Below are 16,342 nucleotides of genomic sequence, written 5' to 3'. Positions count from 1 at the left end.
AAAAGCCGCACTTGCAGCTGGCGGGGCTCGCACTCTCCAGGGCAGGAGAGGCTGGGAGCGCCCGGAGCGGGGCCGGCCGGGGAACAACGCAGATGGAGCGGCTGGAGCATCTCCGACGGCGCTGTTCAGCCTCGAGCTGAGAGGGGACTCCATCCCCGTCTGTCAGGGTGTGCAGGGAGCTCGGAGCACGGCCGGCTCTGCTCGGTGGTGCCAGGTGACAGGACAAGAGACAACGGGCACGCACTGATGCTCAGGAGGGTCCACCCGGACATGAGGCAGGACTTGGGTACATCAGATGGAGCCGCACTTCAGGCTTTTCTTTACATCAACATAAGCACAGATTTGATTCTTGGACAGTAAACACTATTTTACCTTAAGGCTAAAGATCATCACAGAGCCTTTGATAAGAAAAAAGTCCCCTGAAATACATTTGTGCTTAAGAGAAAACAAATTCACCAATCAGACCACCAGTGATTTACTGTTAAATCTGAGAAAAATATTGACAGTAGAAGTAAACTTATAGAAATCTATTTGAGGAACTTCTTTTTTTAGTAGTCATTGTCATCAACTCAAAGTGATTTATACAGATTTGAATACACTCAGAATTCTGGTTGTTAGCACAGGCTTGTCTAACACAGAGAGGATGACCACCTACATTCTGGAATAAATACAAAGTGAAGGCTTAGGTACCAAAAATACGTAATGAAAAGTGCCCTGTCTCAAAATTCATAGTTATCAATAGTCTTGACTGAAAACAATTCATATCCTACCACTAAAAAGTTAAAATAAACAGCTCCCCTCCCTTATTTTTAACATAATGGTAGTGCAAAATGATACATCCAAGGTCATATTGTCATAACATTGGGGAAATTCATATTCCTAAGTGTATGGAAATGTAATAAATATAACCTGTATTAGTCATACTGTTAGGAGAAGGTATTTACTAACATTTGTTTGTATACCAAGCTATTCAAAATTCTAAAATCTAGTTATGTTTTTGCTTAGCAAACACTCCTGTAGTACTCTAACAGCAATGAGGAATTAATAGAAAAAGGAAAAAAAAAAACAACAATAAAGACCCCAAAAGCCCCCAAGTCCTCACAATGCAAAGCAAGTTTCAACTTAAACTCTCCTTTCCCTCTGGACCTGCAATGGTTTTTATGTAACAATTTTGGTGTTGCTTTGGACAGTGATAAACATTGTTACAAGAGTTAACCACCTCATTAATAGGATCCAAGACCTTTAAGAAAAAATGCAAAAATTTTTAGTCATCCTAAAAACAAGTTTAGAGAAGTCAGATTACAGATGTATTTGACACCTTTTGCTGCAGATGTTGCTTTTGATTAATTAAAACAATGTCAAAAAAAGGGTAACATTATCATTGGAACAGGCAAATCTTTATTACAATTTATCAATATCAATATTAACAATATTTATGAGACATTGTTACCTTCTCATTTTCTATATGAGCTGACAGTTCAGGATTTCTACTCAATTTAACTGTGAACACATATCACTGGTTCCCAAAGAAGCCTAGAAATAAATAAACCACAACCTTTTCAAAATTCTGTCTCAGATCTAGTAAAACACTTATTTTTTATGTATCATCAAATAACTGCTCACATTCTTAATGTTACAGTACCTGGGATAAAAAGTCTGTTGAACAATCCCCTCCCTGAGCAGCCAGTTCTTGAATCATGTTTAATACTCTTTTTCAACAGCCTCTCTTCAATAGAATTACCACTTACAAGCCTGTAAAACAAAGAAACCCGTTACATCCCTTGTGCTCTCAGCACATCCTTCCAAGGCAAGAAACACTTGAGAGAAGCTTTCAAATACATCTTAGACCTACACACAACATCTCATCACTGCATCTGAAACTCAATGATAATCAAGAATGACATTTTTTGTTTATCAAGGGCTGAAAACACCTACATTTATTTTGGCTGTCCCAACACACAAGTCCAGATGGTTTGTTAGATGAAAATGGGAGGGAAAGACAGGAACAGAAGCAGCAGTGTGGGAAGGACATGATTTTCATTTCCCCCCTAGTTTGAAGGGAAGGGGTATGATAAAATCTTTGAAGGCATCTTGAAAGACCAAGTTACTTAAACTACAAGGGTGACCTCAACCAAAAATCCTAGTTTCTCCCCTAATCATCTTCTCTCTGCTTTTGATTTTAAAACACTGATTTCTTAGCATGAAATTCACCTGTATGTGTGGGTATCTCTGCCTCTTGCTCTTTTGTCACACCATCCCATCTTTGTGTCCATCAGTGTCACAGAAGACAAGAGGAATCACATCTGTGTGACTGACACCTGTGCAGGGAGTGTGGGAAGACAGGACAGCACAGAAGGATCACTTGTCTTGGTTGAAGCTTTTTATGAATTCCTAAAATGGGGAAACAAGCAACTTAATTACAAATTGACATTAATATAGGATAAATCTCTAAACAAACTTTTTTTAACAGAGTGAGAAGATTGGAAAAATTGCTTTCTTATTACTTCCCCAACCTACATTAAGTGTGCAAACATTTCAAGTTATCTGACTGCCCACATTACAGATCTACACAGTTCATAATTAATGTCTATCATTAAAATTATTAATTTATGGTGCAGTCAGCCATATAAAGATCTAAAGATCTAAAGATCTATTACAACTAATCACATCATGGCCTATGACTAAGCACACCTGACTGAGTACATTCCTGCACATGCTCCATCATTTTTCTTGTCTATTGACTAAATCAAATCCCTTCTGTTGTGCTGCCTTGTGTTGCTTTAAGGCAAAGTATTCTTTTATGTTTTATACTGCATCTAACAGAAAACATAATGATGCAATTTGGAATAAAAAATAAGAAAAAACTTCAATATATTGTTAATGTTTGCTCAAATTGTAGGCCCCAGAGGATACAGAGAATCTTACTGGGGAGGGAAAGGAGCATACTTTCAATTTATCCTCAGGCAATGCCAGGGCACTCTACAAAAATAAAAGCCCCTGGAGTAAGGCTGAGGAACTGCCAACACAAAAACACCAACTACACTTAAAGTACTAACAATGTAAATAGCTACAGATAATGAAAGCAAAAGCAAGTTAATCAAATGGCTATTGTGAAAAAAACCATCTGCATTTGAAGCACAAATTGCTCATAAACATAGGATAACTAGTGGCATACTCCTTGGAAACACCCTAGATGACTCATCAAATAGTAATATGACTGACATACTTCATATATAATTACATATTTGAGCTACAGCTACATACATAATTTGTTTCAATAAATAAGGAAATTATGTAAATGAATCTTGCAAATGTCTTAGACTTCCCTTTAGTATTTTCCCTCCCACCATGAGCATCAACTCACTATGAGCTTGAGGAAGAGATCCTCTTACCAGATAATGCCAGCTGTGAGCACCACTCTCACTAACTCTCACCCACATGAGGAAATGGAAATTCAGGGAAAGCTCCAGGATGTTGAGCATTGCAATCATCTGTGTCAAAATCAGCACCTGCTGTCTCTTCTGCTTTCAGTTGCCAAAGCAGGACAGCCAGAGCTCCCAGCTTGGCTGGTTATGAGTGAGAACCTGAGGGTTCTGCAGGTGACACTCACAATCAGAGACAGCCCCTGCACACAGGTGTGGCCAGTGGTGGGTGTTCAATACCTGAATCATCAATACCTGCACCATCTCTGCTCCTCCAGACTGAACTGCAGGGGTTGCATTCCATGGCTCCATGTGTAAGAAGGATTTGCTCCATGCAAACAGGGAGGAGCAACAGCTACAGCTGGGAACACACAGAGGTCTCTATAAAACAAATCAAAACTTTGCTATACTCATTTTTAACTGCTTGGGATATTAATTAGTCAAAGCCAGTAATATTTGCAAAGAAGCACAAAGCACCTGGATAAAGGTAATAGAAAGTAAATCAGGACATGTAGTTTTAAGTTGACATCAAGTAAGTGAAAAAAAGTGAAGAGGAAATTACCACTATCCATAAAGTTACCAAGAGAAGCTTACTACAACTCCTACTTCTTTTTTTTTGTCAGCATTAACAAAACAAATACAAGATATGTCAAAATAAACTAGAATTGTTATATAACTAATAACAGTTGCCATGGAACTATTGAGAGTTTCAGATCCTAGAATGATCCAAAATTATACATCTGACATGCAAATAGGTTCAGCATAGAGGACTGTAGCCTTCAAAAGGGATAAAACAAGGCAGCCTATTTAGCATTTTACATTTGTTCACATAAATACCCTGTTCTGGAGGGTAACACACCCATCAAATCTGTGCAAAGACTCCACATGTTCAAAGACTGCACATTGAGACTGGACTTGCCTCAATTACCTGGCAATAATAATAATAATAATAATAATAATAATAATAATAATAATAATAATAATAATAATAATAATATTTCAGGGTAATCTGCTGCTGTTTCAGTGTCAGAATGAGTTCTTGCAATGGATCCTTACAGGTGCTGGGGTATGGAAGGCAATTTGCAAAGCCAGCCCAGCATCACTTATAAATCCTGGCAGAAAAATGCTGAGAGATTTTTCTTTCACTGATCCAAGGGCAAGTTTCCAACAGGTCTCTGCCATACAGGGGGGTTCTGGAACAATGATGCTCATTCCAAAAGTATATTTTGTCCAGGTGTTCCTTCAGTTGTCTCTTTCTTCTGGAATACCCTTTAAATTCAGAATTCTTCTCTGAATCTATTGTGACCACATAAAGCTTATGCAAAAAACAAATTTGAAAATAAGGATAATTTAGCTTATGCAAGACTTCTATGAATGCAGAAGAGAGCAGGAGAAAAGCTGACACTTGTGATACAAGGACAAATGTTAGCTTTGGTATTGCAATGAAAAATAAATCTGCTTATCTAGTTTATGCCTACTGGCAAAAATACTATTTTTAGTCAGTAATCTGAGCTGAAAGAGGTACCCAGCTGAAGAGCATATGGCAGGAGGGATTCTGCTTCTCCCAACACACAGAAGAAACACACTATACTGTAAAATTCAAGTACACCAAATGCTCTGATCTCTGAAGGATTACATGGAAGGGGCATGACAGAACTCCCATATCCCTTAGTCATCTTTGGAGTCTGGAGACAGCAAGAGAGCTCCCCCAGAAATGCTAATTAGGGTCAAACTTCTTAATGGAGCAGAGCTTTAACTATGGGTATAGTTTCAAAAACACTGCAGTTGTAAGAGCTGATTTCACAATAACTGGTTTGTGTATGCTATTTCCAGGAAAGCAAAGATGTCTAAACAGAAAAAGAATGAGTTCTTCTTCTGTTTTATACACATACTTCAGCTGTCACTTCCAAGTCCTTAACTTCATTAACTGCCAATGCTCTCTTCTGGCAGAACAGCCTAAGAACACGAGGGACATCCTCCTTGTCACCTGTCACAGCCACGTGTCACACAAGCTGTCTTGGGCTTCACTGACCATACTCTTCTCATACCAGGCTAATTTATTGTAAGATTTAACTCTACATTGCTCTACAGCAGAATTACGTTTGCTCCAAGACTCAAAACTGAATCCTGCTAACTTCTCTTCTGAGGGAAGACTCAGGAGCAAAAATAAGCTCAAAATTTAACTGAGCATTTTTTTCTCCCTCTGTCCTTCCCTCCCCTTCTCCCCCCCCAAAAAAAATCTTTAAGTGTTTTGCAAGTACATCTGAAAATTAACTATAAGGAGAAGATTTAATTATTCTGATTAGGAAATTCTACTCCAGAAGTAATTTTCAGTGTTTGATCAAAACCACAAGTGACTTAAACTCTTGAGTGTGGCCAGAAAGATCAAAACTGATCTTTCATAAATGAAAAGAACTATTAAGCAGTAAGAAGCACTCTGCTTTCCCTCAGAAGACTGAGGGAGAACACTTTAAAGGCATAAAGTCTTTAGCAGTAATCAGTTTGGAAACAAAAGATAAAACAATAAACAAATAATTCTGAATGAACCCTCTGAGCCCTCACAAATATTACTCTTTTTCATCTGTTACTTTAAAAAAATATCAATGAAAAATAAATCAATCATTTGAACACTACATACCTGTTTGGTTGGAGCCTCACTGGCTCAAGTCTGGGTGATGAAGGGGAGCAGGAGATCTCTACCATAAGCTTTCCAGTTACCTTCAGTTTTGGCAGCATTTCTGCTTCATAGCAAGTAATTTGGTTTTCCATCGCAATCACATCAAAGAGAGACCAGTCTGTGTGCTTAAATTACAGTAAAAGAAAAAAAAAACACAAAGTAAAGAAATAATTTACTACTATTCAGCTACAGTTAAAAAAAATAATAATAATAGTAGCACAGTATCTGAGAATGATGAAAAATCTCCCAGCTGATGGCAGAATTAAAGTGGAACTGGAAGAGCCACGTGTCATGTGACACTGCAGAGAGCAGCTGCTGTTACTTTAAAAGGTTCCAAGAGCCCACACCATGGAAATAGAGCATTGTGCTCATGTTACCAGGAGTCACAAACAGGGCAGCACCCTCAAATGACAAGCTCTGCAGTTAATTCAATGCTCGTAATTAAAACATTTGCCTTTGTAGAACTGGCATTCCAGATCCATCTATTCCCATCTCGACATATTAACCCAAAAATAAAACCATACAATTATTTTAAGTTTTTACTCAATTCTATCTAAAAAGCACATTTCTAAAGAAAGAAAATAATTAGAATCCCTTTAGGAGTACTGTTTAAAATTTATCAACAGTGGAGAGGCGACCCCAAACTCCCAGATCCCCAGTGATCACATCCTAGCCATGTAAATGCTGCCTATTATTTTCTGGTTTAAAATATCAAATTCACATTACTCTCTTGGCAGTTATCATCTTTCATCTTCCTTCTTGAAAAAAATCTGTTGCCATTCACTGCATTTTTTCCAAAAGATAAATCATGGTGTGATTTGTGCTGTGGGGCCTCATGGAGTTTGGGCAGAGGTTTCAGAGATCATAAACTTTCTTTCCCCAGTGCTGCTCTTCACTGCAGAATTTCATTTTCCTTCAAGTTAACATAATTAAACTTATGTTTCCTACTGCACAACACAAAACCATGACAGACACTGTGAAAAATGTTAAAATGTTACATGGATAATCAATAGAAACAATTATTCAGCCCTTGGAAACATTCCATGGTGTTTGAAGTTGCACTTTATTAAAAGATAATGAATAGTGCATTTTGTGCTGCTTTTTGTAAAGTTTCTGAAGGACTTTGTGAGGCAGAAATTAGATGAGAAATCAGTAGAGCATCTTGGGATGCAGAGCTACTCAGTCTTGAGAACTTTTGGTTTTCCTCCTAAAATCTAGTACCCCTAGATCTCATCAGAAGTGCTGGCTGATTCAGTGAGAAATTTCACAGAATTTAAATACTCTGCCAGATGGCAGATGGACAAAATTCCCTAAAAAATTCATATAAAAGCACATTTAGTTTCTGGCATTTTTATTAACACATATAAGCATCCTGCAACTGCTGGCAAGTCAGTCAGCACAAGCAGCACAAATTTTCATTGTCCCCCCCCCCCCACTTATTTTAAAATGGTGCACAAAAATTTAAAATAATGGATTCTGTTTAATTAAATCTCCTTCTAGGGCTTCATTACAGGAACAAATGCTACTTCCCTAGAGAACATGTTTGATTCCTTCTCACCCCTTTCTTCAAGAAAAATCATGTATATCTGCAGCACTAATTAAAACCAAATGAGAGGTACAGGTATCCACAGAGCATTCTAAATTTAAATGAATACAAAATCTTATTGTAAAGATTCATACCCAGCTGAGCTATACCACAGCTGTCTGAAGCACATTATCAGGCTTGGCAAAGTTATCTGCAAAAAATACTGGAATTATTTGCTCCTTTCTCCCTGGAGTGATAAATTCTGCCATCCACAAAGTCTCCACACAAAGCATGAAGGTCGACACACCCCATACAAGATAATGTACAAATGTTGTATTTATAAATGTTGTAAAACACACAAATATACCTGTTGTTGTGAGGAACTGGAGCTGGGACCACAAGCACATGGTTCTTATCCCATCCTGCTGGTTGTACCTGCTGGGGCAGAGCTGGGTTCCTGCTGCGTAAGGAATGAAGCAGATTTGACAAATTTGGTCCATTTTGCTGTTGGTTTTCCTCCTGGCTGATCTGCTGAGCCACTTGAGAGACAGGAGGCATTCCACCTGCAGAGAGACTGTTAAAAATTGCAATTTCAGTAAAGCAAATAGTGAAATGACAAAGAGAACCAAAGAAAGTGGCCATACAGCCTGTTACAAAGCTGGTGAAATCAGCTTTCCACCACACCCCAACAGACCTGCCAGCCTGGAAGCTCTGAGGTGTGACTCAATCAGCAAGTCAGTCTAGGATGCACTTACCCACTCTTGAAGCTGACAAGATCTGTGCTAACAACACCCTGCAGAGAGTTGACAGCTACACAACCAATCTCTATCAGGGTATCAAATGACCAAAAGGGAAAAATTTCATGCAACAACATTAATTAAGGAAAGCAACAAATTGGGCTCAGAGGGTACAAATTTAAACCCAATGCATGGAAAATGAGATGTGCAGCACTTACTAGGATGTCTAAGATTTTCTCCAGAGCGTTTTTAAAATGTGTAACAATTGGTATTAGATATAATGTTACAATTACACAAAATCTCATTAAAGCAGTTGTCTTTAATTACAAAGCTTAAAACTTCCACCTAATCTTAAATCATTAATATAAGCACTAGATGTAACAGCATTATTTTAAAGTTCATGACTTTTTTCTTTTAATTGCTGTCAGAACTAATTATAAGTCTCTCTGTGAAGTACTATTTTGGAACTGAAATAAAGTTTAACCTAATAAAGTATCTCATTATCAATAAAATGGTGCATTGGACTACCACTTCCAAAGCTCTATCCACTTCTATATCTTGATTTAAATTTTCCATTCACTTTATTTTGCTACAAAATGGGGGTTATGGTTGCAGAATTGCTTCCTGCACAACTGTAAAGGGAGCGGATCTCAATGGTCACTGACCTTTTAATCCAAATTAACCACTTGAATTCTTCATGGTGCCAGTAGATTTATCCAGTTGCTGCAGCTCATTCTGAGTCTGGACTGGCTATGTTTGTACTTCGAAGAAGATGCAGGATGGCCAAACTTTCAGCTTTCTCCAGCCCAGGGACTCACGGGCTGCAGTCAGGGAGAGAGGCCGGTGCTGTCACACGCACGGGAGGTGACAGGAGGGACTGCCTGGTGTCACTCCTGCCTGTCCCAGAGCAGCAGGGCGGGATGGTCGGCGTTGAAAAGGCCATTCCAGCCCGGTGCGCGGGGTGTCGGTGCTGCCCCGGAACAGAGCAGGCGCTCACACAGGGCTCGGCAGTGCCCCGCTCCCCCGCACCGGCACCAACCTCCGCCAGAGACGGGTGTGCCCTGTCCCCGCACTGCCCTGTGCCACCCCCGCATGGCCTGAGCCGCTCCGCACGCCGTGTACTACCCCCGCACACCCCGACCCGTCCGCACCCCGTGCCCGCCCCGCGCTCCCCTCACGCCCCGGGCCCGCCGCGCTCTCCCGCAGCGCCCCCTCACGGCCGCCCCTCGCCCCGCCCCGCGCGGCGATACCATCCGCCTCCCACTGCGGGGGGGATCCAGGCGCTCCCACCCGCACAGAGGGGGAGCCGCGACCTTTAAAATATTTATTATTACTATTGTTATGCACAGTTTTTTCTTTCTCCAAATAGGTTTTCTCTCTGATTTCAACTGTGGTACACACCACCGCTTTGGGGGCTTTATTATAAGTAGATAAAGGTAATTTTTTTCAGATTGAAAGGTACGGAGAAACGGAGCTGTGGATGGAGGATAATGCACAGTAGGTCAATAGTATGGACCACAAGGGATGTAATGAAAATCCAGGCAAAAACGCTCTCCAGGGCACTTCTACACACCTGCTTTCATAAAATCAAGCAAGGCCTTCACAATAAAATAAAAAGTTCTAAAGAAAACCCAGAAAATGAACATGGGAATCCTTTTTTAAAGGATAGCTGTGCCCCAAAAAATCCCCCAAAGTTCCCACCAACCCAAAAAAAATCCTGCAAAACCAAAAGAATAATTCCAGAAGGAACCATAAAATTAAAGGCTTTGGCAAAACACCACTAAATGTGGGAACAAAGAGTTGACTCCTCATTTTCAGTAAGTCCCATATTAAAAAGCAAGTCTCCACAGAGACTTAGCAATGGCAGTGTGTCAAGAACTTCTACCAATATCCAAATTCTTGGAGTCTTGTTCCAACCCTTCAATAGTGCTCTGCAGGTTAGTAAGGCAGGAGGGTGTCATTTCTTCTGCCACCTCCACAGAGTTGGAAACAAGAACCAGAAGTTAAACCACTGATGGGAAAAAGGAGCGTGAACCCCAGAGGAGGCAATTCCTGAAAACACAAAAAATTGAAACTGATTCCCAGAGGACGGCAGTGCTCAGACATGTGCCTCCCATATCACTGCAGACATTCCTTGTTCTAAGGAGCTTGATGGGATTGAAGAGATCACAAAGCCAGGCCTGATTAAAGCCCAGGGAATTCAGCACCATTTCTGTCCCACATGCCAAGTCAATTCAACTCTGGATCCTGCAGATGGCTCAAGAGGATTCTGGGGTTACACCTCAGGCAGCAAAGGCCCAACCACACCTGGAGCTCTGATTTATACCCTTGAACCAGCCCAAGCACCAGGGCAATGCTGGGAGGATGGCACTCCCACAGAAAAGGTCTCATCTTGGAATGTATGGCTCAGTTCACATTCCAAACTGAAGCCCTCTCATTGAGTAAGGAATAATGTCTTTTAGACCTACAAAGCTCTAGAAAACACAGAAATTTGCTTCAAAACCAAAGGAGTTCAAAGCAGTCAGCATGAGGAGTTTCTAACCCATAGTTTCTAAATCACAGAGTATTCTGAGTTGGAAAGGACACACAAGGCTCACCAAGTCCAACTCTTAAATGAATGGTCCATAAAGGGATTGAATCCACAACCCTGGCATTTTTAGCACCACACTGTAACTGAGTTAATCTCAGGGTCATCCATGTTATTCCATAGGAAAACCATGGATGACATGAAAAATAAAAGCTTAGAGATTCAGTTTAAGTAAAGGCAAATTATTTTTTAAAAAATCAAAAGCTCATGAAGTCGTAACTTCATAGTAAAAAAGAGTATATTAAAATGATTTGCCCCATCTTTACGTAGAGATTATACATATTTAAAATACTATTTTCCAGGTAAACATAATAAAAACATTATTCAAATAGCAATTAAGATATCCTACATTTCAAGATTATTTTTTAGAAAGCTGCTTTCCCACTACACTGTTTTCAAGTATATCAGCCAGGTGAATCAGTCAGTGGTATAAAAAGCTTCTGGTTTTTCTGCTGCACTGTCTTCCCCACCCAGTTTCTCCTGGGCATCCAGTTCTCATTCTGCAAGCACACCAACTCCTGTTTCACTGGATTCTTGGATTTGGAAAGGCCACTTTTTTGTAGACAAAGGGAACTGCAAGCAGCAAGGGTCCCAGGCGCAGCCAGCTGCTGGCTCAGTCAGAATCATCACCACAACCATCGCTGCCTTCGGCATCGCTGCTCTTCTGCAAAGCAAAACACAAAATGCTTTGTCAGTGCTGCATTCACACCCACACACTGACCTGAGCCACAGATACTGACTTCAAACTTCTCCACAAGTGTAAGAAAATAGTCCTGGGTCTCAACTTCATGGGTTAGATCCATCTACTGTAATAAACACCTCTGGTGGTAAAGATGCTTCTTGGAATGAAAAACGTACTTGGGATTACAATTACCAGAGAGGAAATTTCTTCTTTTTACAACATTTACAACTCCTTAATTACAACCTGCAATATGTGGGAAACCTAAAAGTAGGGCAGTAACATGACATGGTGATATTTAAAATAAATGCATGTGAGACAAGTTAAGAGCTTATTTAGGCAAGTCCCTCAAAAGCTAAGCTTGTTACATTGTCTAAAGCCAGATTAGAGAATTTTGTCTGCTGCAGAGAATTTATGTCCAACCTGTATTGCAGATAAGCCAGGGCTCACTATTACTTGTTTAAAAGTGAAGTCAGTTGCACAAAGTAGTACTAAGGAAAAACGACACATGTTAAAAACTTACAAGGAGACTGAAGTCATTCTTCTCTGGGAGCCACTCCTTCAGGCGTAAGGCAATACAGTGCAATTAATTATTTTTCTGAAGCAAGTATTTTAAGTGATATCAAAGTATTTTTATAAAGAGAAGCTAGCATAGTATATATCTCTGGTTCTATATATCTATAGTTCTATATACCTGTCTGTAGTTACCCTTTTTTTCCCCTCACCACCGCTTGCTGAAAACACCGAATCCCACAAACTTAACACTGGCCACTTAATATCCTACTACAAAACAAATTCCAAGACACACAGTTGACTTCATACCACCAAGCACAGCTCACTGAAGTGCAAACAGCCTGCAAAATCTCAGCAGAGTCTGTCACATCATGCCTTATTTATCCTTCCCAGACAGCTTGTGCTAACTGTGATGCCAAACCCAAACTTGGTTGGGTCTATCTGCAGGGAGCAGAGCCTGTCTCCTTCCAGGAATATGTCAGGGATTGGGAACCTCACCAGGTAAAGGACTCTGAGCCACACAGTCTCTTTAGGTTCCATTTAAATAAACCAAAGTGGCTTTTGCTGTGCCCTCCTGTCACAAACAGCCCTCTCAGGTATTCAGAATTCAGAAAAAATTACCACAAGTACAAAAATAACCCTGAGAAAGTTATGGTGTCTTGCTTGTGCTATTCAACAAGGCTGTAAGTTTTATATCATGCATAAAATGGCAGAGACATAATTTTTCTCCATGTCTCCATCTCCAACATTCTCCTTTTGGTACACAAAATAAAGCTGATTTTAAGGATTCTGTTAAATGAAAAAAGGCCATTATTTTCTTCTGAGTGGCACTACACAGAAGTTTTAGCCCCGCCCATCATTCATCCTTCAAGGACTTGCCAGTCTTTAACTGAAATTTCCTTTTTGGCAAAAATGTATTCTCACAGCTCACAGGAGTTCCTGTTGACACAAATCCAATTCCACAATATCCCAGTTACTTAGTCGTTCTAATGGCCTATTTTGAGCTCATGGCAGATTAATTTAAAAGAGCTGGCCCTAAATTTCCCTGATCCCAAATCTTATCTGGTAACAAAATGAGAATTAGCCCACAATCAGAGAATACAAAAAGCCAGCAGGTATTTAAAGCAAAATTGTCAACCTGAAACCTAGACTCCCAAACACTTTCACAACAGCAAAGGCTGGCAGTGTGTCCATAATGTCTGTTGCCAGTTTATGATTATGCAAATTCCTTGTGCTTAAAGCTTTCCTTCCTCTCTCCTCAACTACTCCCTGCAAAACCCTGCAAAAACAATGCTCTGTACAGTTCATCCCACTATCATCAAGTCCACAAAGACAGAAAAGATTATACACATTTCATACTCCAGATGACTGTCATTTCCACAGCATTTCATGGAAAACAAAAATGATACAAAGGGAAGAGATGTTTCAACTTGACAGCTTCCATTTGTAAAATAATGGCTTCAACCATTACCTTTGGATTTTTGTTGTTAGTTTGCACCTCAACAGCAGAGGAGTTGAAGTCATGAATGGGGAGGGTTTTTAGCCAGTTTGCCATGGATTTCTCCTCCCTTTCTGTGTTGATAATGGTAGGGTAGATGTACTGCTCCTTGAAAACAGCAATCTTCTCCTCCTCCTCTGTCCACTCCAGTGGCTCATGCAGCCCATCATTCCCAAAACGCCTGTTGTATTTTTCAAAGTGTACTTTCTCCAAAACCAGCCCAAGTCCTGGGGCTTTGGGGACATCAACCTTCTCCTCTCCCCAGCTGCGCTCCATGATGGACTCAGCAGCATAGCCCTTCACAATTGCTATCACCAGCCCAATCATCTTCCTGATCTGGTGCATCATGAAACTCTGACCTTTCACTTGGATCACTGCAAATTCCATGTTTTCCCTGACAAAGGGCTCTCCACAGTACATCTCCATGATGTACCTCTTGGCACTGGGGTCCCTGGGGCCCTTCTGTGATGTGAAGTTGTGGAAGTTGTGTGTCCCTTTGTAGCAGGCCAGCAGCTGATTGACCCTTTCCAGGGTCTCTCTGTCCAGCCTATAAAGCTCCTCCTGTACTTCATGGTCCTTATGGGCAAAGGCAAACGTGGGCAGCATGTAAGAGTAGGTTCTGGCATCACATTTGTTCTTGGAGTTGAATCCCCCAGTGACTCTCTTCAGGCCTGGATTTAAAAGTGACATTAGGTTTTTGAATCAGGAGGTTACACATTGATTGTGATCTCACTCCTACCAACAAGAATATTTTTTAAGCAAAATATAAACAAAAAGTAGATTTGTTCAAAAGAACCCCAATATCAAGCTAACAGAAGCATGTTAAAACTAAATCCCTTATAAGTAAAATTATAGAGACCTTCTGCAGGAGAAGGCTTTTCTTGAAAACATTTTCTCTGCCCATTTCAGTGTTCTTACCCAGAATTCTGATGTGAGAAGGAAGATGTTTATTGATCTTTTCTAAGATGTCATCTATTAGCCTGACCTTCAGTGACACAATCTGTCCAGCTGCAGACACACCCTGTAAAAACCAAAAAACACAAAACCCCACATAATTATGTACTTTGGAAGCTCTAACACTTGCAGAATTGAAATAACCGAGTAACAAGTTTATTTGCTTGTATTTTAATTTAATAGAGGACAAAAGGAGAGGTTTCAAGGAACACTCACTTGCTGCTGGATCTCCCTGTGGACAATGCTTGAGCAGTCCATCCCAGCAGCAGAGCTGTGTAAACCCCAGAGCTCAGCAGAGCACAGCCCTGCCCAACCTACCTTATCTGTTCGAGCACAGCGCTGGAAGGACATCTTCTTCATGTCCTCCCCGTGGTTCTCTGGGATGCATCCTGACTGAACAAGGGCACAGACTAGGTCATCTTCTATTGTCTTGAACTGTGAAGATCCCACGTTTCTCTAAGAGGCCATATGGAGTACAAATAAGAAACAGAACAATAACAGGATAAATGAAGATGGGGATTTTGTTAAACAAACACTGTTGTGAAATTCTTTAAAAGTCTCCCCTTTGCAGCCTTAAGAGCCATTCTCTAACAAAGCTAACTGTATTTTACCAGAGTGTTAATAATAACATCATTCTGATTTAGCTATTACTGTTACAAGTAAGGACCCATTTCTAATTTCACTGTGCAACGCTTTGGAAGTTCTTGGTGATTCCTTCAACTGCATGAAACAGCACCAATATTGTCCCAGTGCCTGCAAGTCAACAGCTGCTGCTCCAAACCCAGCCTCTGTATATTTTTCTTACAGAAATTAGATTGGGTTCTTCTGCTCAGTTCACCTGATGTGCCTGTAAGCATGATGTTTACTGCTGGTGAAAAAACCTCCTTTGCTGAATAAGCATGAAAGGCTCCCTTCCCTGTCTGTGCAAAATTGTCAAGTTATCCCCTGGAGCTTCTGAAGCACTCTTTAAGTGTATGGAGCTTGCAGTACGTGGAGAGAAGCAGCAGATGGAGCAGGATCACGCTCTCACTGCCAGCTCTGTGCCTCAGACCACCCTGCACAGGCACGTCTGGTGCTATGACAAAGCACTGTCCTTACAATCATCAGAGATGCATCAGCGACCTTTTAAAATTAAGTTATTACCAAGCCACTTGAAGCCATTCACACACTGTTCCTGCCCTGGTTTTTCACACTGCAAATGCTCAACTGTTTCCCTACCCAGGCACTCTGACTAAACCTAACAGACTCCAAAACAAAAAATAAGCTGGAGATGCTGCTTTGCCAAACCACATACTTGCATGCCATGGTAGCCTTTCCCTGAATATGCCATCAACAGCACAATCTTCCTTTTGGGTAACTTCTTATTCTGATCCTCTGCATCTTCCTCATCTGCATCACTCTTCAACTTTTTGCTCGGATGCCCGTTTTCTTCCAGCCTTTGAACCACCTCGCTGCTGCTGTTGAGTCTCTTTGTCTGGCTGGCAACCGCTGCTATCAAATCCTCAGCCATTGTAAGAACCTGCAGGGGAAACAACCGCAGATGGGACGAGCATGAACGGCACGAAACTCGGGCAGAAAGCGACAGCACATGAACAAGTCTGAGCCAGGAAGGGCGAGCACCCCTCTTCCCCCCTGGGCCGTGCCACCATTCCCTGGAGGAGGCAGGCAGGGCCTGCGCTGCCCGGACACCGGGCGGGCTGGCTGGGAAGGCCGGCAGGGCGGGTGGCCATGACCCCGCCCGGCCTGACCC

General features: G+C 41.1%; 1 protein-coding gene, 1 long non-coding RNA gene and 1 other non-coding gene across 5 annotated transcripts in view; all 3 read right to left on the bottom strand.

The window, feature by feature from the left end:
• Positions 1–49: 49 nt before the first annotated feature.
• LOC115947909 lies at positions 50–9,443 on the bottom strand. 3 transcript variants are annotated; one of them, XR_004081767.1, is made up of 8 exons: positions 9,027–9,443; positions 7,992–8,198; positions 6,061–6,224; positions 3,663–3,803; positions 2,212–2,391; positions 1,643–1,752; positions 1,451–1,533; positions 50–318 (listed from the first exon to the last, which is right to left on the bottom strand). It is a non-coding gene; the product is annotated as an uncharacterized LOC115947909 (long non-coding RNA). The 3 variants fall into 3 exon arrangements; XR_004081769.1 differs by having other exon boundaries at positions 3,678–3,803; XR_004081768.1 differs by lacking the exon at positions 50–318 and having other exon boundaries at positions 460–1,533.
• Positions 2,880–3,017, bottom strand: LOC115947924. The gene has a single exon (XR_004081778.1). It is a non-coding gene; the product is annotated as a small nucleolar RNA SNORA49 (small nucleolar RNA).
• Positions 9,444–9,671: 228 nt separating the features above from the next.
• The window catches only part of PUS1 (pseudouridine synthase 1), a 13,153-nt gene continuing 6,482 nt past the window's right edge, over positions 9,672–16,342 (bottom strand). The window contains exons 2-6 of the mRNA XM_014307227.2: positions 15,887–16,335; positions 14,911–15,048; positions 14,557–14,659; positions 13,612–14,309; positions 9,672–11,612 (exon numbers count right to left, since the gene is read on the bottom strand). Of these exons, the coding sequence (XP_014162702.2) occupies positions 11,562–11,612; positions 13,612–14,309; positions 14,557–14,659; positions 14,911–15,048; positions 15,887–16,335 (1,439 nt within the window). The 3' untranslated portion in view covers positions 9,672–11,561. The remainder of the gene's footprint in view (positions 11,613–13,611; positions 14,310–14,556; positions 14,660–14,910; positions 15,049–15,886; positions 16,336–16,342) is intronic.

The sequence above is a fragment of the Geospiza fortis genome, unplaced genomic scaffold, assembly GCF_000277835.1.
Source record: "Geospiza fortis unplaced genomic scaffold, GeoFor_1.0 scaffold408, whole genome shotgun sequence".
NCBI lineage: Eukaryota > Metazoa > Chordata > Aves > Passeriformes > Thraupidae > Geospiza > Geospiza fortis.
This window is presented reverse-complemented; position numbering and strand designations above follow the sequence as displayed.